Genomic DNA, 22,330 nt, shown 5'->3' with positions numbered 1-22,330 from the left:
TGCAAAATACTCGTTTAGTGAGACACTGACAACAAAAATTCATTTACATTTGTGTTGATTCACAAAAACTAGCAAATCACAAACATATTTTTGATTTCTCTCTTTTTTCATGCTAACTAGCAAAAAAAAATTGAAAGACAAGACGGTTTAAAATTTTGATTGTGGTCAATTATTATCATGGAAATTTAGCGTATATAGAACCATTTTTCTTGTAAATTTTCTTATTCTGTTTATTGATTTTTATGGTGTAAAATTTGCGCTTAAATGAGTGCTCCGAGACTACTTAGACCGAATTTAAGATTTTCTCGAGTTGGAGCAACTTCTGCAAATTTTGGAACAAATTTATCAGTAGGAACAAAATGAACTATCGACAAACTTCTGTTGGTTGGGATAAATAAATATCTTGAAGGAGCACTGATTTTAAGTCGTGCAAAACAAAAAATAAACTTTTTAGGATTGATGTCCGATCATTCATTCAGTAGGTCAGATAAGAGCGCCTCCAAAAATAAGTGGAAATTTTCTACAGAGTTCATGCTTGATGCTCTTCCTTGATGTTTTCGTTTGTTGTAAAATAAAACTTCAACCACGTCTGTTAAACGTCAGATAAGAGCGCCTCCAAAAATAAGTGGAAATTTTCTACAGAGTTCATGCTTGATGCTCTTCCTTGATGTTTTCGTTTGTTGTAAAATAAAACTTCAACCACGTCTGTTAAACGTCAGATAAGAGCGCCTCCAAAAATAAGTGGAAATTTTCTACAGAGTTCATGCTTGATGCTCTTCCTTGATGTTTTCGTTTGTTGTAAAATAAAACTTCAACCACGTCACGTGAACTCTCTGAGTCCGAGACCAAAATTTGTTTGGTCGGCCTGTTACCAAACATAACGAATCTATCTTGCATTCCAAAAACAACTATGCTCAATCTCTTTTGCATCCAAAAACTACGATGCTGAATCTCCCTTGCGTCCAAAAACGGAGATACTGAATCTCTCTTGCATCCAAAAACGCCAATTCCACGTCTCTTTTGAGTTCATAAAACGGTGACACCGAATATCTCTTGCGTCCAAAAACGACTATGCGAAATCTCTCTTGCATCCAAAAATGATGATATTGAATCTCCCTTGAGTCTGAAAATGACGATACCGAGTATCTTTTGAGTTCAAAAAACGACGAGACCGAATCTCTATTGATTCCAAAAACGACGATACCAAATGTCCCTTACGTTCAAGAACGATGATACCTAAAATACCGGCGTTCTTTTACGTCTAAAACTGAAGATACCGACGTCACCTTACCTCGTTTATGTTCAGTATTCTGGAATGGGGTAGCTGGTAAAAAAATTGTCTGCATCGAGCGTCAATTATTTAAAATTTTAGATGAGAGGTTGGTTCATTATATGCGCCTATTTTTTTCCTATTACTATTGTATTAGAAATAGTTCTCAGTTTTGCCAAAAGTAGCTCTTGTTATTTATCTCAACTTTTTGGCACTCGAACTGAGAAACGTGTTGTATTCTGTAACGGTTACGTGACAATTTACCCAATTCCATTTTACCCAATGCCATTTTACCCGACGCCATTTTACCCAACCTGCCATTTTACCCAATGCCATTTTACCCAATGCCATTTTACCCAATACCAACTTACCCAATGCTCTTTGATCTTTTCGTTCAATTATCCGATAACAAATTAGCAGTCGCTATTAGACGGATGATTTAAAATATTTGTGGACAATATAATCTCATGTTCGGTTGTGATAGTTTCATATCAAGTCCCACGGGCCATTTAATTATATAATTGGCTAATCCCATGTTCGGTTGTGATAGTTTCATATCAAGTCCCACGGGCCATTTATATTATAGTCGGCTAAATAGTCGTTCTGGTTAATTTAGCAATGAGGTAAATTGGGTAAGTTGGCATTGGGTAAAATGGCATTGGGTAAAATGGCAGGTTGGGTAAAATGGCATTGGGTATAATGGCATTGGGTAAAATGGAATTGGGTAAATTGTCCTGACACCTTCTGTAACATATCATATTTTCCGTTGATTCTAACGTAGCCAAGTTTATCACCTAATAAGCATGATCTACCCAGGCGGTAGTTATGATGTATTTTTGCTTTAGGGAGCAGAATTAGGCATTTTCTCACAATGACTTCTTCTATTAGCCCGTATAATAAAAAGAAGATATTGAATAACTACGCTCTTTGAGCTTTGTAAGCGTAGCTTAATTTTTGTTCACTCCACAATAGGTTACCCTGCCTCCGCCTCCGTACATTCCCTACACTTTTCATTCCTACACAACCCTCCTACCTCCTTAGCCAATCTCGAACCTGCCCAGGCGCGCGTTGCTGCCCTTCGATTTTGTAAATTTGGCCTTGGGGCTCTATCAGAAATGGTGTTACATGCTACCATTGGGGCTAACTAACAAGTAAGGCACTAATTGCTGCGTCTGGTTGGAAACAAAATGGTGGGAAGAATCTTGGCCGCAGGGTGCTTTTCTTGGACCCTTCAGAGCGAGGGGAGTGGGAATGACCACTAAGTGTGTTTTTATCCCATTTAGCGACCACAACGTTTCGCGAGACATTCTATCTATTAAATTGCAACTGCAAACATATGTAGCAGTAATACTATAAATTTTGCTGAGGGCGAGGAGGGGAGGGGGAGGGGGTTATGGCATGAGTTGGAGAAAATAGTGCATACTCGTACGTGTGGTCGTTTGAAATGGAAGCGTTTTACAGTGTTGCAATGTGAATTGTGTGTTAAGTGTCCGAATATATGTTTCATTTTGACATCTATATGAGAACTAAAATGTCGATTATTCGCTTGAGGTTATTGCGCCAAAATTACTTAAAGAACATCAATCTTTCTATCTATCCATCTATCTATCTATCCATCTCTCTTTTACAGCCAACCTCATAGCGGGAATGTAGACAAAATATCAACAGAATTGTAGCCATGCCTTTTTTCCCGTTGCACGGTTTTCTATTTATATTCTTTTTGTCATTTCTTAAACTGGATTAAAACGGATATCAGGATAGCTTGAAAGTGTAACGCTGTGACAAAATTTCCCTAAATTGTAAAAATTAGCCCCCTGCTAGTTTTTAATTGACGCTTTTTTCTCTCGCCTCTTATTTCATATAATTCCCCCACTTTTCCGCTAATTTACATCCAGCGCGATCGCGCTAGAAAGTTGATTCCGCGGCTCTTCAATAAATTCAGACGGACGTAACTTCAGTGGGGGACTTTTCTGCTCCTAATAACCTGGGCCTGTTTTGCATTTATTCAATAAACTGGTGACAGAATAGACGACTGTAAAATACTAAATACCACGCGTCACTTCTAATTAAGCCATGACATCCTTCCCTACGCACCAGGAATTCTTAATTCGATACCACTGTAATGCATGAAAAAATATATACACTACCTGCGCAAACGTTTTCTAATTCTTTTGAGACTATAAAATTATATAGGTTATAAGAGTCAAAAATTAATTCAAATATGACAAAACTTTTGCTCCCCCAGTGATTCTGGAAATTTTATCGTGTAATATTTAATAACAAAATTTTTATCGCGTAAAATCTTATTTTAAAAAAAACACGAGGAAATTTAACCGAGTAAAATCTGTTGAAATCTGTTTTATTGTAAAAGATTGGAAAATAAAACTTCATCGCGTAAGATCTGATTATTGTCTTATCATATCTGATAGGTGTCAATAAGGTATCAAATTGTGTATAATAACTGGTATTCAGTGTGTGAGTCTTAGAAATTAAATTGCAAAAGGACAATTAGAACCTAATAATCAATCTTTCAACGAGGATAGAGAAATTCTGAGCATTAAATATTCCGGCGGATCGCGGAGGGTTCACGGAAAATTTCCAGGAAAGTCTCCTGCGAATTTGAATGAACAACTTATGCAACTCTTTATATGGAGCAATATTGCAACAAAACACAAATTGCGCAGTCAAAGACAAACAAAACTAATTAAAGAAGCAAAAATAAAACAAGAGTTGGTGAACTTGAAAAAAATTATAGCCATTTAAATCAGGTGTAAAACTTGTGAAGCCCTGAACCTGAGAATCTGTAAGCTGTTCTTATGATCTTGTTAGGTTCTTCTCAAGATATATCAATTTATAATTCTCTCAACCGAGGCGAAAGATTTGATTTTGTTTGCTGATTAAGCAAACAAAATAAATAATCCAATTCTATTAGTCGTTTAATAAATTTACTGGTACTCAAAAATGCTTACTTCGTAAGGAGTAGAACGGTATGGCGGTCAGATGGAATACAAAAATGTGGTCCTGTAAAAAGAGAAAAAAATGGAGATTCTTACAGCTCAAATATTTTTTTACTTGACTGAAAGTTGGTTACAAAGCAAAATTGCGCAATCTAGATCGAGAGAGAGAGAGAGAGAGAGAGAGAGAGAGAGAGAGGGAGAGACAGAGAGAGAAAGAGCAAACATTTGAAAAAAAAGATGATGAAAATAACAATTTAGCCTATTAAAGTTTGGCTAAAATTAATTTTGTAATAACCCTTGTATGGATAAAGAAATCTGGATCGCACATTATCTAAGTTTCGTCAATTTCATACTAGGTCATATATGTTTCTAAGTAATCATACCAGTATAAATATAATTTGCATGATTTTATAGTGAACAAATATCATGAATAATTTCCTACAAATCATACCAGAATCATGCAAAAATTTTTAACGCCAAAAATTTGAATAATCTTTATTTACATTAAAAATTGAAAAAAGTCAGATATGACACATATGACTGCTGCCACAAATTCTCAGTTAATGAAGTCACAGGTCATGATTTTATCCTATGTGAATTCTACAATTGACTAATTGGATGCGCTATAAATTTTACTTGGGATGTTATATATATTTTTGAAAATTTTGAAGTTATACGCAGAACTTCTTTTGCATATTTTTATCGAGTGATCAATTTTAAGTATTTACTGGCTTCAGAAAAAAAACTTAGTTATATAGATAGCTTAATTTTTTCATTTAGCACCCAACTTTGAGCGCTATATTGAATTTCAGGGACTTTTGGCCATTCACATAGCGATGTCGGGTAATCACATGAGTGATCCCTTTTCATAAATGAAAAAACCTAATTAGAAAGAAAAAAGATGTATGAGTCTTGTAATTATACTTCTTCTTTGGTTTTTTGTTAAGATCATACGAAGAAATCAAACATAAATAATAATAATAATAATAATAATAATAATAATAATAATAATAATAATAATAATAATAATAATAATAATAATAATAATAATAATAATAATAATAATAATAATAATAATAATCCGAATGCCAACGCAAAACTTGACCACTCAGGCATCACTTATTTTCCCAAAAAACCAAAAACGATTTTTTTTTTACTTTTTTCTGTTTATCGTTTTGTGTTTTAGTAAACGCTTTGCTCACAATCTAATTATATTTTACAAATAAAGTTGATACCGAGGGCTTTAATTATTCCAAAAATATGGATTATGGGGTCTTTTACACTATAACTCACCCCTATCAGGAGAGTGGTCAGATAATATAATCTAACCCCCCCCCCCAATCATGGTATTTAAACCATAATGTGAGTAATACATTTTGGGTAGGTGGCTTCAATTGGAAAGACTCGATTTTTGCCTCGTGACCAATCCTGCTGGATTTTATTTAATTTGTCGTCTTCCCCGATTTATACCCCCCTCTCCTCCAACTAAATTATAGTCCTGAATGTTGGTATAATTATAATGATTGCGAGGCTGTACGTTATGATCACTAAGATTGAGGCTATAATGGGAAGGAAACGATTTCGTTACAACCGTCTGATAACTCTCGGAGAAGTCAAACAATGACTCTTTCAGTTGAATTCTATCACTCTGCAGCTGAATTATTATGCTGAAAACTCTTATTTTACAATAATTCTTTTATTGGAAATTGCAAACCAAACGTTTTGATCAGTTCAATTTTCGGCCATTCTAGTGAAATTAATAATAAATTAACATCACTGATGTCAACGTAACTGGTATACATGTCTGTCATTCTTTACAAATACATCCACTCCCCCCCAGTACGTTATGCTCCCCAATTACAGAGAACGTGTGATTACATGGTAAATCATTAAAAATACTGCACGTGCTTCTGAGGGGTGGGGTGCAAATAATATGAACCCTCTAAGCTGAGGGGGGGGGGGGGGGGGCACAAACGGAAAAGATCCAATACATCAAATGTTAAGTTTCAAAGCACGATCTACTTTACTACTTTTCTATTCTTTTTAAAATTTCCCATCGCTGCTGATTCTCATTTGATACAAAATTAAGCCAGAAATTAGGATGCACATTACCGGAACATCCTTGTTATCTTTATACCCATCAGTTGATATCCATTTATGGGATCTCAATATTTGGTTTTTGGGCAGATAACCAACAAACATTAAACCAAAATTATGTTATCACAGATTTTTCTGCATAACGGTAAAAATTTTTAGCATTCAACTTTAATTGTTTGCGGCTTAATAAGTTCACGTTTGATGTGAGCAATAAATCTTTTGGACTAACGTGGGCATATTTCCTTTACGTAAAACAATCAGATGAAACTTCAAAGAAAACATAAAGCTGAAAATGGAGGGGGCAGTTCCGGAGGCAATTGATTAAAACCAGGAAGTCATTAATCAATGCACGCTTTATACTTTCTATCGCAAAATATTATTTGGTTGCACTTTTTGTAATAGTTATAAGCACTATAATTCATTAAAATACATTAACATGTTGCTCCCCAGTTTGCTATATTCTGCTAAGGGCTGTTTATATATAGCTTCTATTTTAAAAATGGCTCTTGTATTAAAGAGCCCTTTTTGATATTTCAGACAAAAAAACTTTTTTCCGCTAAATTTTCCGTAAGTTAATGAAAATCTATTGCTGTAATGAAAGTGAATGCTTTCAATTTAAAGCATTTATTCAACACTGTTCAAAGCATTCTTTTGTAAACATTCTGTGAAATTGTTCAGGTTTTCCCCTCAAAGGTTGCGTTTTAAACGCTGTCTTTCTGAATTTTTCTGCGTTCATTAAGAATCGGACCGCTTATAGCTGTGACGTTAACTTATTGTTATTGTGTCTAGAAATCAAACAAGTGTGCAAATAAACAGAATATGTCACCCCGCATAACAGAAAGGTGGCTTTAATCAAACTTAATCCCAAATTTTTTGGCTTCAAAACCAAATGAATGGAAAAATAAGCGAAGCTGCGTCGAATTTCTCTGCGTTCAAAGAGAAAAATGGTGGACAAATTTAGAGATAAGAAGGGCGCTAGACTGACCACAAAAAAGGTTGAAGTACACCGAGCATGGTTTAATCAATACTCTGAAAAGATTGAGGCTTGAGAATAATTGATTTGCAAGTCCGCAAAATTGAGGGAATCGAGGTTGATTAAAAATTGATTGAGATGGTCGATTTTTAAACAAATGACACAGGTGCTCTTTGTCAACTTGATACAAAAACATACCATGCTCTATCTATAGTTCCCCCTGCGTACAAAAACAAGCTACTGAGTACCATACTTACGTTTTAATCACGCTTCCCATATCATGTCTTCCTTTCTGTTTAAATATTCACCAAAACACAGGGGGGTGGAGTTTGCATGTGTGTTTCCAACACGTAAATTTAATTGTTGAGGAAAATGTGAAGAATATACAAGTTTTTTCCAACAGGGAGAAACTATGTTTTAGTGTGTTTTTGAACCACCGACAACCACAGCTGAAAAAGGTTAAAAAACAGTAATTGAAAAGTCATTAAAATCTTCAAACTATTTATCATCCGCCGTATTCGAAATTCTCGCGGCTGAATTTTGCTACTCATCGTCTGATTGACGCATGTTACATGCAAAATAATAACCACACTGAAGTTTAAGTAAGTGTTGTTTATTTTTCGAGCTGAGTTTTTTTGCTCATTTTCACTCAAACCATCGCAACAAGGAGCAGAATGCTGAGAAAATGAACAAAAGGAGCTGAATTTTTTTGGCGAGGTACGTGAGATTGGGGTTAGATAAATGGCAAAAACTTCGGTTAGGAGAACGGATTTCTGCGTCGAAACTTATTGACTTCAAGGTTGTGGAAAATAGGCGATTAATTAAAACACCCTAAACAATACTTCAAAATCGCGCGATGTTACACTGTAGTCAAGTGTCCCTAACATTTAAATGAAAACTTCACAAGAAAACTTTGATTAAAAAGTCAGTAATAGAGTCGCTACTTTCTTTCCTAAATTTTTCAATATATTTAGAAAAGATTAATGAATACCTTGTTACCACGTTCTCTGTTTTTCACCCCGTTTTTTGCCAAAATGTTTTGCTGGGTACTTCGAGGGCTGAAAAAAATGTTGTGAGGGTTTGAAACAGACTAGAATTTGTACATTTTACAATGGTCAGATTTGAGCCAAGTGCAAAAATACAGTTCTGTACGGGAATCGCCCCCGCGATCCCTCGCTTCCTAGACGTTAGTTCTCCTTCCTTTCAAGCGAAGATACATGGGGGACTTGCATTTACAATTGCCCAGTTCTGATTTAATCTTGGAGTTCGGTACGGGAAGAAAACTTCAGTACATAATAGCGTTGAGCGCATCTTGCGGATCGGTTTCTTAGTGTCTTTAACTAGTATTTGCAACAAATTTTGCTTAAATTATGTAAAAATTTCCTCCGCCTTACCGGGTGTTTGCCATATATCCTACACCCTGCGTGAGATAGCAGAAAAGTGGAGAAAATAGAGCAGAAATCGGAGGCATGTAGGCATGTTCTACATCAAAATGTAGAACATGAGTGAATTAAGCGAAGCAGTTTAAAAATGAGCGGAAAATGAGAATGAGTGGAAGCTAACATTTATCCAAATGTGTACTCGAATGAAGTGATAACCCGGGTCGAGATTTCAGCGCCGTTTCAGCGCATCTTTTTGTAAGAAATGCGCTGAATGCGCTGAAATTATCTAAGGCATGCGCTGAATGCGCTGAAATGCGCTGAAATTTCGAGATGGCGCTGAAACTTTAAAATTTCAGCGCACCTTCAGCGCATTTCTTACATTATTTCAGCGCATTTTCAGCACATTTCTTACATAAGTTTCAGCACATTTTTCAGCACGTTTCTTACATAATTTCAGCGCTTTTCATATCAAACATTTTATTATTATCAATTCAAATTAAATGGGACGCATTTCAGTTCTCAATAGCGCAGTGGATTAATTGATAGATGAGACACAATGATCGGGGTTCGAGCCTCGGACCGAAAGAAAAGAGCTGAACTTTTGAAATTTCAGCGGGTTTCAGCGCATTTCTTACAAAGTTTCAGCACTTTTCAGCTTATATCAGCGCATTATTATGTTAGGTTTTTCCGCTGAATTTTTCGAAAATTGAGCGCATTTCAACGCTTTTCTTGCATAATTGTTGGAAATTTTCTCGACCCGGGAAAGAATGAATTTAATCGAATTCAAGTATGCTAACTTAACTTGCACATTTATACAATCGGCAAATTGAGACAATCATGGCACACATACATAACCATCAATAATTAATGGCAAACGGTGAAAAACAGCTAGATAAATTTCACCTTAACAGTTTTGCTTGTTTGAGTTGAAAATTAGGAGCTTCGCACTCATTTCGGGGATATTTCCTGCTCAAATTATATCCTTAAGTTATAATCTTCTATTGCGTGATGATCCTTGCTGAAATTTAGTGCATTGAAGTCTGGCCTTTACTTCTGTTCCAAAATCAAATTTTTCTACGTCTTTTTCTACGCTCATGACGCGCAAGTGCATTTGTGAAATTAGGCCCGTTATAGCCTTTTTCCAAAGTAACCTTGTCTTAATTTTCCATGTCGTGATAATTCTAAACAAAGTTCAAACTGTTAATTCCAGTCTGAAAACAACGATTCAGTTAGTTGCAATCAAAATTCATTAAAAAATGGCCTGTTTTTTTTCAACTTTTTTAAGCCTCCTGAAACAATACTATGTGAAATTTGATACCGTTTCTATTCCCAGGAGATCTTGAAAGATAAATGATTACCGTGCAAGATTCCTGAATGTTTTTTCTTATTGAGCTCTGCTCACAATGGTATCTATTGACGCATCTTCTCTTAATTTGTGGAGAAAAATCTCGAAGTAAATTTGTGTGTGTTATAAGAAATAAACCAATTGTTATATTAGAAAACAAAACTTAGTGAAACTTGACACTGAATTTGAATAATAATGTAAAAAAACGATAACATGTCGCCAAAAACTCAAAAAAAGACAAAAATTTAATAAGATGTCGTATTTTTAACTGAGTCATCGCGAAATAGTCCGTAATTAGTCTTATCAGTTATCTGCATTATAGCGCTAAGATGTCAGTTAACTCGCTCTCATTTATGTTTGTTGTATAAAATCAGAAAACAGATGATATTTACTGTATTCAAGGCCCAAATGTCCGCTATGTTTTTCAACAAGCATGTTACCAAATTTGGATACATATTGCGTAAATAGAAATCTACCAAAAACTCAGATTTCCGATCGTAAAATGAAACTTGTTTTTCGTTCTGACTGATTTCAATTACGAGATCGTTGTTGTATTGAGATAGCCATTACGTTTTGAGAATTCCAGGATATCAAAGTTGTCATCAAATGCGCGAATTTGCGTAATTGTTTCCTTAATAGACAATCCAATGCTTCATTATCAATGACTGCATTAGAACCTGCGGTCTTTTAAAGATAGCATTCACTTATTCGAGGAAATGAAATATCACTGTTTCGTAGACGTGGTTCTTCAATTTGAAGATGATGAAAGCGCGACATTTCGGACAACAAAGCTTTTAGGTTTTCTGTATACTGTTAAAGAGTGTTTACATTTCAACAAGAACCTTCCATGAACCTTAGCTATGTAAATAAATATTCGTTTTGTCGCTTTTGTTCATTTCTATTCCTCTTTTAGTTATGAAAACGTTTATTTATTTTTTTTTTGTGAACTTTATTGTTAAAATAATGCTTGAACTCAAAAAACTTGATCGACCTGAGATATAAATAATACACACGTAGAAAATCTGTGTCAAAATGTAGCCAAAGTTTCGGAAAGTTAAATAAGAGAATTCTACAATTTTTGTTTTAATCTAGATTTTTTTTCAATTTAGAAAACTGTTGGGCTCATAAAACATCACCCCGCGACCAGTAGAATAAATCAACAGATGCGGTTAAAAAATTAGAAAACGAGTTTGAGAGTTTGGCGATACTTTTAGAATGTCGAATGGGTATGAAAATATTTAGGAATACATATAAACATATACAGCAATCAATAAAGTCTGGTACTTGCCGAATTTCTTGTGTTCCGGGTTGTATGTTGTTTCTGTGACTCGACTACATTCAACCTCTTCGAGTGAAGACTGTCGCCATCTGAAACACAGGAACATACCTTTGAGCTTCACAGTCAGTATAAGAGTTAAAATATAATATTTTTATTATTAATATTAACAAGGAGGCTCGGTAATGTGCGTTCGCATATAAAGTTCCGACCCCGCTCATCCACATTTCTGGCATAAATGTCTACCAAATGAGGAACAGTTTTTTTCAAAAAATTTGTCTGAACAAAAAAAATCGCCTGCAACGCAAATAACTGAGTGTAGTAAAAAAATGTCACATAAGATTGATGAGATCAACCATTATTAAGAAAACAAGTGAAGACGAACACAAAATCAAACAACAATAACAACATTAATTACATCTAAAATTTTGTGTCCGTTTTTTTGACAAAGAAAAACTTAATAACACAGTAAAAATAGCTTCAGATAAAACTGAAACTTAACCAAAATAATTTGTATTCACTAGAAAAGATATGGGACCACTCCATAATAAGGCTCGGTACCAATTAGACAAAAAAACAGCAACAAAAAGTTGGCTTATATTTTTAAAAACAATTAATTTCTGATTAATGAAAACCATTAGATAGCAATTGAAAACATCCAAGATGTTTACGATCACATACGGTTTTATAGGAGGGCAGTAAGACCTGTTATCAACCAATTTTTCATGCGGTTACAAAAAGATCAACTAATGGAGACAACAAACAAAAATTCAATTAAACTTTGCGAGAAATTGCTATCAAAGCCGTAAAGTCAGATTTTTGCCACCAGGTTTGTTCAATTCAGCCTTCCTCGAACGCCAATAACGTGGTATGCAACCTCTTATTAACTCATTAATGAGAATCTGAAACAAGTAAAGCCATCAGTTACAAAAAGAAGATTTAAATAGGTCCTTTCGTTCGTCCAAAAGAAGCGCTTGAGAACTGCATTTTCTCAGCATATGTCTTACATCTACAAAAAACGTCAATTATAGACAAAAATCAAAATTTAATTCACTTTTTCTCCGAAAACCCGTGTCGAAGCAATTAAATTCATAACAATTTCTTCAGAAACATTAAATTTTGTACACTTGCGCCTTCCCACGATGATATAAATGTTATATATGACATGTAATTAACGAGACTAGTTGACAAATTGACAAAAGAGAGCCAAAATGCCTTAAAATCAAAAACAAACTGTGAAATCTCGTAGTATCAGCGCCAGAAAACCATAACTTAACGCGTAAAACCGCAAAACATAATAAGTTTTAATTCAGTAGAACGAAGAAGCTGAAAAAGCAGTCTTTCTTTGCTGACAGTAAGCTACAAAATGACCAAACTAAAAGAAAAAAAGTGGGACTGTTCAATAAGCCATTGTTTATTTAAAAATCAAACATCTTTAAAAGTCAAAACGGCCATAATCTTTCCATTAAAAAGACTAAATACATTAATTTAGAACTAATTAGGAAGTCAACTGCAGCGAACAAAGGTAAGCTTCGATTTGAATTGTTCTGTTCTTTAATTAACATAAAAAACATCGAATTTAAAAAAAAACCGACCTATTACAATATGAATTATTTTTGGACTGTAACAGTACAATATTGGACCAAAACCTGCCCTGCTTTTGCTGTTCTTTCATTAAGAACACTCAATTGTTTCAAAAGTGTTAGATCTAGATAATGTAATAGTTAAAATATCAGAAATAAAAGCTGTTTTTTATTATCCTAGAATAATAAGTTACCAAAACGGCAAAACTTTAATTCCAGACTGCTCTCAATAGAAGTGAAAGTAGGACTATTTTCCTTTTGTAGTTTAAAAGGATTGTGTTAGTTGTTTGGGGTGTGAACTTCCGGCAAATTTTGTCTAAGAGGGCTAAAGAAGTTTATTTCGGGCAGTTTTTGATCAAAAAGGCTGAATTTTGAAATATTTACCCAAAATATTAGCCAAAAAAATCAAATCAAAATAGTCAACAAGACTTTTTGTCTCTAAAAACAAATTGAAAAGTGTTATTGTTAACAATTTTTACAATTTTTAGCAAATTTGACAAAATTTTAGGCAAAAAATCCGGAAAATTTGAGTAAAAATAACGCAAACGGTCTAATATTCACAAAAATTGAAACCACGATAACCAAAAGACTCGGATAAAACTAATAGGCAAGCCTCCGCTATACTGAAAAGTAAACCCAACAGCATTGTTTTTATAAAAATTAACAAATTTTAGCAAAATTGATGAAAATTTGCTCAAAAATCCGGAAAATGTGAATAAAAACAACGGATTTCCGTCTACTTTTCACAAAACTTCAATTCTCGATAACTCTCTGTAGAAAACGAAAATCAAAAAAATCTTTTTAAATCCATATTCTACGCTGGACGGGCTTTTTAATGATAGCACTCACAACTCTCTACGATGAATATATCGATCGGTGAAAATTGACTGAACAAAAAAAAACCCAGTTGAGTATATAGTTCCTCACCCCTCAAGAGGGGTCGGAACAATAACTTTGGTTCTACCAAAGCGTGGTTTAAACGAAAAATTTGCAATTTCTCACGGCCGTCTATTACAAAATAAAATTAAGGGAAAGTAATACAAGTGCAAAATTAGCTTCAAAAAAATAATCAAATATGATTTGAAAAGCGAGTTGGAAGCGGGGAGGGGGTTTGAATATCTTCGGAGTGGGATGGGGGGATAGGGGTAGGGGACTGATGTAAAATATTGAAATTACAATTTCAAAATAAAGGTACACTTTTAAAATACTTCAATTGCAGTCTTTCATCTAATATTTTAATCCTTCTAGTTGTGTTACAAAACAGAGCCACAATTCAGCTTGCAAACAATTTATTTGAGCAAGTATACCTCTGAATAATTTAGCAGAGGCATATTAAAACCATCACCGGGAAACAATTTAATTTTTCATCAGTATAATTGGACCAAAATACTTTTTGAATACTGAGGATACGATAATATTAGCAGAGAGAGAGGAGATCATCTTTGAACCTCAATTATACCTCTTTGTCTTTTTTCTAGATTAGACATCCGTATGCTTATCAAACAAGAATGCAAAAGATAAATTGATATCTTTACTCTTTTTTATTTTACTCTCTGCCTAAAACCACTCAAGTATTAGATTGGAAAAATATTGAAATGAAAATGCCTTCAAAACCATTATTTGAAATTTTAATAGGATTAGAAAAAGAAAGTGCTTCTCTGAGCGGAACAGAGCAGTTTCAGGTTTCTCTTTGTTTCTCCTGCTTAAGTCTTCACAGCCGTCCATTACAAAATTTGCATAATAAATTGGGACAATCTGAAAACAACAAGCTATTGAGATGTGAGTTATACTGTCACATCTAAATTTCAGAGCAGCTTAATGAGCTATTTGAACATTTACTTTTCAAGTTGTTGAGACGTTTGCGTTTGAAAATGAACCCTGATGACAGTTCGGACAGAAAAAAAATCTCTTAGACTCTCGAATAAGCGACTTGCTGGCAAATTTATTTAAAAGCAGATAAATTTTCAGTTTTTAATGATAGTCATTTAATTTTTGCAAACATTAGAAGAAATTGTTAATGTTGGCGTTAACACAGGCAACTCCCACATTTAGAGAACTTCTATGATAAAATGTAATTAATAATGGAAAGAGAAAAAAAACGTCTCATCAAACTTTTCAAGACATTAGTTTTTATTTAATTTAATCTGCAAATCATTTTCTTTCTCTAAAAGCCTTTATTGTAGAAAAAGCCTATTCATTAAAAATCCGGCTAAAATTCTAGGAAAAAAAGTACCTTACATATTTTTGAAATCAAAATTTGATAAAAAGAGTTATCATGGTGCATAATTTCCTAGGAGTTAAAAATATCTTGTATAAAATCCAATTTTGGCAAGCCCAATGAAAACTCCAATTCAATATGCCGTCATACAAACTTATGTAAAGACATGAAGATGTCTGAAACAAGTTTAATTTGTGTTATAACGCAACATGAAAGAGCAAAATGAATGAAAAAAAAACAAAAAAAAACGATTTTGTTTATAAAAAGAAACACCAACATAAAAAAAATTATGAAGAAATCTGTCTAGTTAAGCAATCAAAGCATCAAATTGGCGTCCAATTTTGAGGTTTAGTTAGCATTGAATATTACAAAAGTACTGAATGATCCGGTAAAACAGCTTGGTTTTCAATTTAATTTGTATGAAATTATTATTTATGTTCAGTTAAAAAAATAACTATATTAAACTTTTATATAATCAAAATCAATGCACAATTTGAAATACTAGGCGCGAAACAGCGAAGGTGACAAACTCATTAAAGATTACAGACAGAGAAATATATATATATATATATATATATATATATATATATATATAAAAATTTAAATATATATATATATATATATATATATATAATATATATATATATAGACTGTTTTCAACTCAACCAACTGCAGGAATTTCGCTCGTTGTTCATCATGCTCTATCGTAAAAGTCTAAAAATTTAATCACAACTAACCTTCCAAATGTCAAATGTTTAAATGATTTAATAGCACCATTGATACTGAGACAAAAACCTTCAGCTAATAAAGTAGAAAAAAATGTAGTTAAAAGCCTTGCATCATAAGTCAAAACCCACAAAACGCTTTTATGTTTCATCTCTTTTTGACTAAAAAACAGTGAAACAAGAAATATAATCCACCTTGAATTCAGATAAATTTCAAGCTAAAGATGAAAGAAAAGCCATATGCACAAAAAGTATAGTTTTTTTATAACTCTAGAAATTACAGTAACAATTTTGAGGTGGATAACTTGCAATAAGGAATTTTAAATCCAATTCTTGGCTCAGAATCCCAATTTTCAAAAATAAGGAAATTAGTTTTATTTAAATCTTCTGAAATTTTAACAGAAATCCTGCAGAGCACCAAGTTCAACGCAAAATCTGACAATTCCTCTCAATGAAAAATTACACGCAAACTACTGTTATTGGCAGAACTGTTAAGTTAATAGTTTCTCACTATTTTTTTTCTATGTTATTTTTAAAGTTTTTTTGCGAAAACTTGCAATACCAAAGCCAGGAAACCTTACTGAAAAAGTAAAACCTGATTAGATTTTAGTTGTTAATCTATTGGATAGGTGATCTGACCTATTTTTGCTGCTTTAAGCCATAAAATGAACAAAAAAGAGAAAAAATGAAACAGGGCAATAATCCACAGTTTATATTTAAAGAAAGTTTTTTTAAAAAAATCAAACCGACCGTAAGCTTTCGATTAAATAAACAAGCTCGGATACCATGAAACTCTCTAAGATGCCAATTTCAATTGTCATTTTCAGCCTCAATTTTAATCATTTTGATCTGTGGTTAATATTAAAAAAAGCAAACAATGCGAAAATATTTTTAAAACAGACAACAGCAGATTACAATCCGAATTATATTTGAGCTGTAAAAAATAATTATTAAAACAGAACTAGCCTTTCTAATGCTATTTGGCCATTACGAACAAGTAGTCGTTAAAAATATTATGGATAAAGACTATTTGTCACAAAAAAGAGGTAAAGTAAAATTAATCATTTTTGGACAATTATGTAGACAAATTAGCAAATATCTAACTTTTTCCTAACAAATTAGCAATTATTATTTCAAGAACACTCGCAAAGGAAACACAAGAAAAACTAGCCTCCTTTGGAGTTTACTAGCCGCCAATTAACATTATTTCGGCAGTTTTTTTCAGGCTAGTTAATCCGGCAAATTTAAACAGGACCAGACCGAAAATTTTATTTCACGTCATTTTCGATTTTAAAAAATAGCAAATTTTGTAAAAGAAAAATGGCTAACTTTTTTAAGCCGAAAAAAGGGATCGATTAACGGTTCAACAACAGTCTTCTATCTTTAGAAGTAAAACCAACATCACTATCGTTTTTTTATAATTTTAACATTTTTTCTAAAAATTTGGCGAAAATTTGCTTAAAAATACGGAAAATGTGAACAAAAACAACGATAATCAATCAATTGTTCACAAAAACTGAAAACCTCGTAAACTCCGTGGAAAAAAATTTATAAACGTTTTTTAAATTTTTTATTTTACGCTGGACGGATTTTCTAATGATACCACTCACAACACTCTACGATTAATATATCGCCTAAATTGACTGAACAAAAAACCCATTTCCGAACATAGTTTCTCTTCCACTAAAGTGGCTCGGAGCAAATATTCTTTTTTGAGGTCTTTCCAGCCCGCCACTAACTGTTCCTAAGCAATATATAAATGTTTCTCAGGAAATAATGTGAAAAACTTTTAAGAGACCAGTTTTTGGGAATTGCAATTCCTTTTTTACCGTTGTTTCGTTGTATCTGTATCATAATCATTTTCAGAAAATGAAAACTGCTGGAGAGGGATTCAGTCGTTTAACTTGGCTTGAAACTCGAAAAAAAAACAAAACAAAGTGCACTGATCTCATGGAGGCGGCATCATTTTCTTCTTACCAGATTCCTGCAAAAAATTCCACGTATGAGAAGTTTTGTTCAATCACAAGTACAGTATTGTCATGCACAATCATGCAAAGGCGCTAATGACGAGACCCAAAAATACTCAACTCGTCAGGCCCAGTTTCTTTTTTTACTCTTTTTCAGTAAGACTACCTTTCGTTTGAGTTCTGCAACATTTCATCCGTTTAAATATTTGACCACTTGACGCGATCTGTTCAAATTGTGACATTTTGAAGGCATTCTTTTGGTGTATTTGACACCGGCGGGGCAATTTCCGCAGGAGAAATGCGTTGAATTAAATAGCAACGCACAGCATGCGGAAACCGAATGTCTTGATAAAACTGTCATATGCCATCTTTTTTATCACTCGGCGTACTTTTTGCGCAATTGGTATCTTCAAAAATGCAACCGCAAACACAGATTAAAAATCAGATTTGACTCAAATTGAAAATATTTTGACTGATTTGAGCATAAAGGGAAAATTGAGAACATAGCATTTGTGAATAATTGTGGTTTGTCTATTAAAGATCGCCTTTAAAAAGGCTTTTTCGTCTCTTTAAGAAGTATGAAATTTTAATGTGAGAGACATTTTGGTGGTTTTGATATTTATTTGACAACGGAAATAGTTTTATGGTTATTCCGTAGTAACCAAACGAAGGCAGGTGGCACGCTAAACAATGGCAAACAAACTATTTGTTTATTTTTCCCAACTTATTCCTGCAATCATTTCACACAGATCACAGTCAGTCCGTGTGGCTTATTAGCTTTTTATATGCGGGTTTTGTCTTTTTAACACAGTGTGATTTTTAATCCATATCGCCTAATCCGTCAATTTTATTGTTTAAATTTGTGATTTTAATTAGGTCAAAATCCACAATGACACCCACCCTCCCTTTTTGAGGGTAACCAACAAATTCCCTAATCTCACCCAAACACGCTCTCAATCCTATTATTCAATTTCTTTCCCGGTGTTCTATCCTATTGGAAGATTCCTAATGAATAGCATAACTACTGGTTGATTCTATGCATTTACCACGAAACAAAGCAACGATTATAAAAATGTCAGTGAGAAATTTAGAAATAACGCTTCAAGAAGTGCAAAAAATCTGTCTCATAATATTTTTTCAAACTAAAATTCCTCAATTGCGTTATGAATAGACACAACACACTGACAATATACACATCCCAGGCTGAGGTGTGCGCTCGAAATTGTCCAGATCGGACCAAATCGGGTTCACACCTGACCATTTAACGCTCAAAATTACAGGGAAATTTTGATCACTTTAGTCTGATCATAAACGGCTTCATGTGCAACTGGGTCTGATCATAACTGGTTCGAGGGCAACTGGTCTGACCATAAACGGTTCGAGCGCAACTGGGTCTGATCCGAAACGATTTCGAACGGAAGAAACAAAGAGTCCAGTTGATGGCAGATTCCGGTCCCCTTTAAATGATTATATTTAACAGTAGATCAAGACATTTCTTATAGAAAACTGTATAAACTCATCCATTGAGTCAGAGATCTGCAGTAATGGTGCACAAAATAAACTAGTTTCTCAACAGCTGGGTTTTAATTTCTTTAGCAATACTTTCACAATTAGCGCTTCCATGGTTGAGTATATTACTGCAAACATCCGTTTGAATGCAATGAATATATTATAGTAAAGTTAAGAGGTTTGTTTATAATTGAAATCAATCTCTCGTCAAACTATTTCGAGCGCATTAGAGTCTAATCATAACCGGTTCCGAGTGCACTTGAGTCTGAACAAAAACAGTTTCAAACGCAACTTGGTCTGATTGTAAAAGATTCGAGTGCATGATAGTCAACAATCTTGTGATCGAATAGTTTTTTTTTACCCAAGGGCTTTTCCTAAGGAATTTTAGGAATAATAAATACAAGTTTTGAACTCTGTGCGCTGAGTTCGCAATATCATGCACACAATCCTTTACGTCCAAAATGTCTCAAAAAAACAGTTCTGAGTTGGGCGAATGCTGAGTTTACAAAAACCATCCACCTTACTTAATTTTCTAATCATTACTTAATTCCTTATCATCAAGCTGATACTATTTTTAAAAAGAATGTTTCAAAAGAAATACAACATTAGTCAGAGCAAACACCTCCCACTCCAGAATTTGGAGATTTTTGAGTGTCAATTTGTCTTTTTTTAATTAAGAAAAAGTCAGTATAGAAAAATAAAATGATATGATGAACACTCATTCATCTGAAAGTTTGCTGATGAGTTATAATTTTAGAGATTAGTATGGACCATAAAAGTTTGAAGACCAAAATCAAAAAAGTAATCCAGCCAAAGTTTTCAATTAAACAAATATGGTTCATTCAAGGAAAAACTCAAAATTTTGGTTTCTAATTACTTTTTTGAAATGACTAATTTGGTTTTCAACATATAACAATCCGGAATCTAGTGCTAAGACGCCAAGACTCTTCAGTCAAATAGGAAACAAAACTATAAATAAAAAAGGTGTCAATACAAAGTTTTTATGAACGAAAAATGGAAATCCTTGTCAAATATCTTATAATCAAAATTTTAAACTTGGCCGAGTGAGAAAATTGTTTTCTTAAAACTATCTTTGTACTTTCTCTCAACAGTTCTCATAAGTTTCAGAGTTTAGAAAGCTAAGTTCTGCAGTTTTCTAATTGCAGAAATATTTATAAAGTTTTTAAAAACTACAATTAACTTAGTCTAAACTGTTCAGCAAAATGTATATATCAACCAAATACAAAGATTTAAACATTTCAAACTGTGAAAAGCGTCTCCAGTAGTTCAGAGAAAAACGACTCGAAAGGGGTGTACCATAAACTCTCGTAGTTGATAATTAACTTACTTTACGATTAGCTTCAAGAATATCATGTTTTATGATTAGCTAAAAATTTTTAAAGTTTTTGAAATAAGTTTTTTTTTGTCATTCAACGCGATCAATCAACACTAATTTGTCATAGTAAAACAATTCAGCCAATAATCCAATAAACCAGTAAAAAACCAAGCGTAATGTTTTCATAACATTTCCAGCCGAAATGTCCAGCCGAAAATAATGCTGAAATTTTTTTGTCATTGTTTTCTGTTATTGAAACTTCAGAGGGCATGGATCCTAAAAAATTGTTCCCTATTATAAATATATTTTTTTCAAAACTACTTTTTAATCCTTGACTAGGAGAAGAAAGAGGGGATTTATTTCTTGATCTGGTGCAATCACTCACATAAAATATGATTGACTAAATCAATTATTTCAAACCAAACGCGCCGCTGACGACTTTAAACATGATCTGTATCTCAGTTAGAGCATAATTTAACATTAAAAAAATTCAGTCTAAATGAGGAGATAGTCACAATAAGTTCAATTAAGTTAAAAGGATGCGTTATAAATGAATTTCCTTTGTTCCAAGTATTATCGAGGAACAAATTTTTAAGCTTATGATAAAATGATGATACTTCATTAAGCGATATGTCCTTGAGTGACTCTAATTAAAATTGATAGATATTAATTTAAGCTCTTCCTTTTTAAAATTTAAATCCAAAGTACAAATTTACAGACCAATTTTCGTTTGTCTTCGTTTTTGTCATTCAACGCACAAAATTTGACGATTTTTCTCTTTTCTCTTGAACATTATGAATTGTAAAAAGAAGAGCCGTTTTGCAGTTTTTGTATCTCTTTTTAAGAGTCAAATTTGATTAAATTTGGTACGGCAAAGCGAGTTAACTCGGTTCAACTTCGAAAGGTGAAGAAGATTACCACTCTCGGGCGCAGATTACCATTAAATGACAGGCGGTATTAATATCTTTATTTATAATCTAGAGATGAATTATTGAACAAAGTTCCCTCTCCTCTGCTCTGCTCCCCTTCAGATGTGATAATGACGTATGAGCTCCTGGGCGACGCTAAAGACGGGTTTAATTAAATTATACTTTGAACCCATTAGCAGACGAGTCTAAAGTTTCACTGCCCGTGCTGAACTGTGCAGAAAATAGTTAATGGTATAGACTCTATTTTTCTCAGCTGATTGAGACGAACTTTATCGACTTTGTAGTGATGGAACAAAGCAGCCGGTATAATTAATGGCTACTTACCACAATTGAGTAAAATTGATAGATGGAGGCAAAAATTGATCCCGCTTCTTTATTTCAAAAGTATCTAATGACCGAAGTAGCTCTGCAATCGTTTAAATTTAGTCCCCATTTAAGGTAAGAAAAGTTGGCCCAATATGACAATAAACGAAAAATTTGGTTCCATTATTTACACATAAAATTGATTTCGCCTATTTTGGGCAGGGATTTGTGATGATAACAGTTATCGAAACAAATATTTTTATGTAGCAACTTCTAGCAACTTCTTGATAGTTATTGTCGCTCGACTTGCTTTGGTAACATTGCCCTTAGGAGAGACATGTAATAGGCTCAACTTGGTCAAGAAGTACAATGTCAGATAAAACCGAACTAAGCTGATTAAAAGCAGTTTTGATTGAAAATCAAAACAGACCATCTGAGAAAGCGTTTCCAAACACGTAAA

General features: G+C 33.4%; 1 protein-coding gene across 3 annotated transcripts in view; it reads right to left on the bottom strand.

The window, feature by feature from the left end:
* LOC142334673 (zinc metalloproteinase-disintegrin-like batroxstatin-1) overlaps positions 1 to 22,330 on the bottom strand; it is a 130,028-nt gene that overhangs the window by 100,391 nt on the left and 7,307 nt on the right. For all 3 annotated transcript variants that reach the window (XM_075382891.1, XM_075382892.1, XM_075382893.1), the window contains exon 2: positions 11,313 to 11,392. In XM_075382891.1, coding sequence (XP_075239006.1) covers positions 11,313 to 11,392 — 80 coding nt within the window. The remainder of the gene's footprint in view (positions 1 to 11,312; positions 11,393 to 22,330) is intronic.

Source organism: Convolutriloba macropyga, chromosome 2 (genome assembly GCF_964194025.1).
Source record: "Convolutriloba macropyga chromosome 2, txConMacr16.3, whole genome shotgun sequence".
NCBI lineage: Eukaryota > Metazoa > Xenacoelomorpha > Acoela > Convolutidae > Convolutriloba > Convolutriloba macropyga.
Note: the sequence above shows the minus strand (reverse complement) of the source record. Positions and strands in the feature narration are given on the sequence as shown.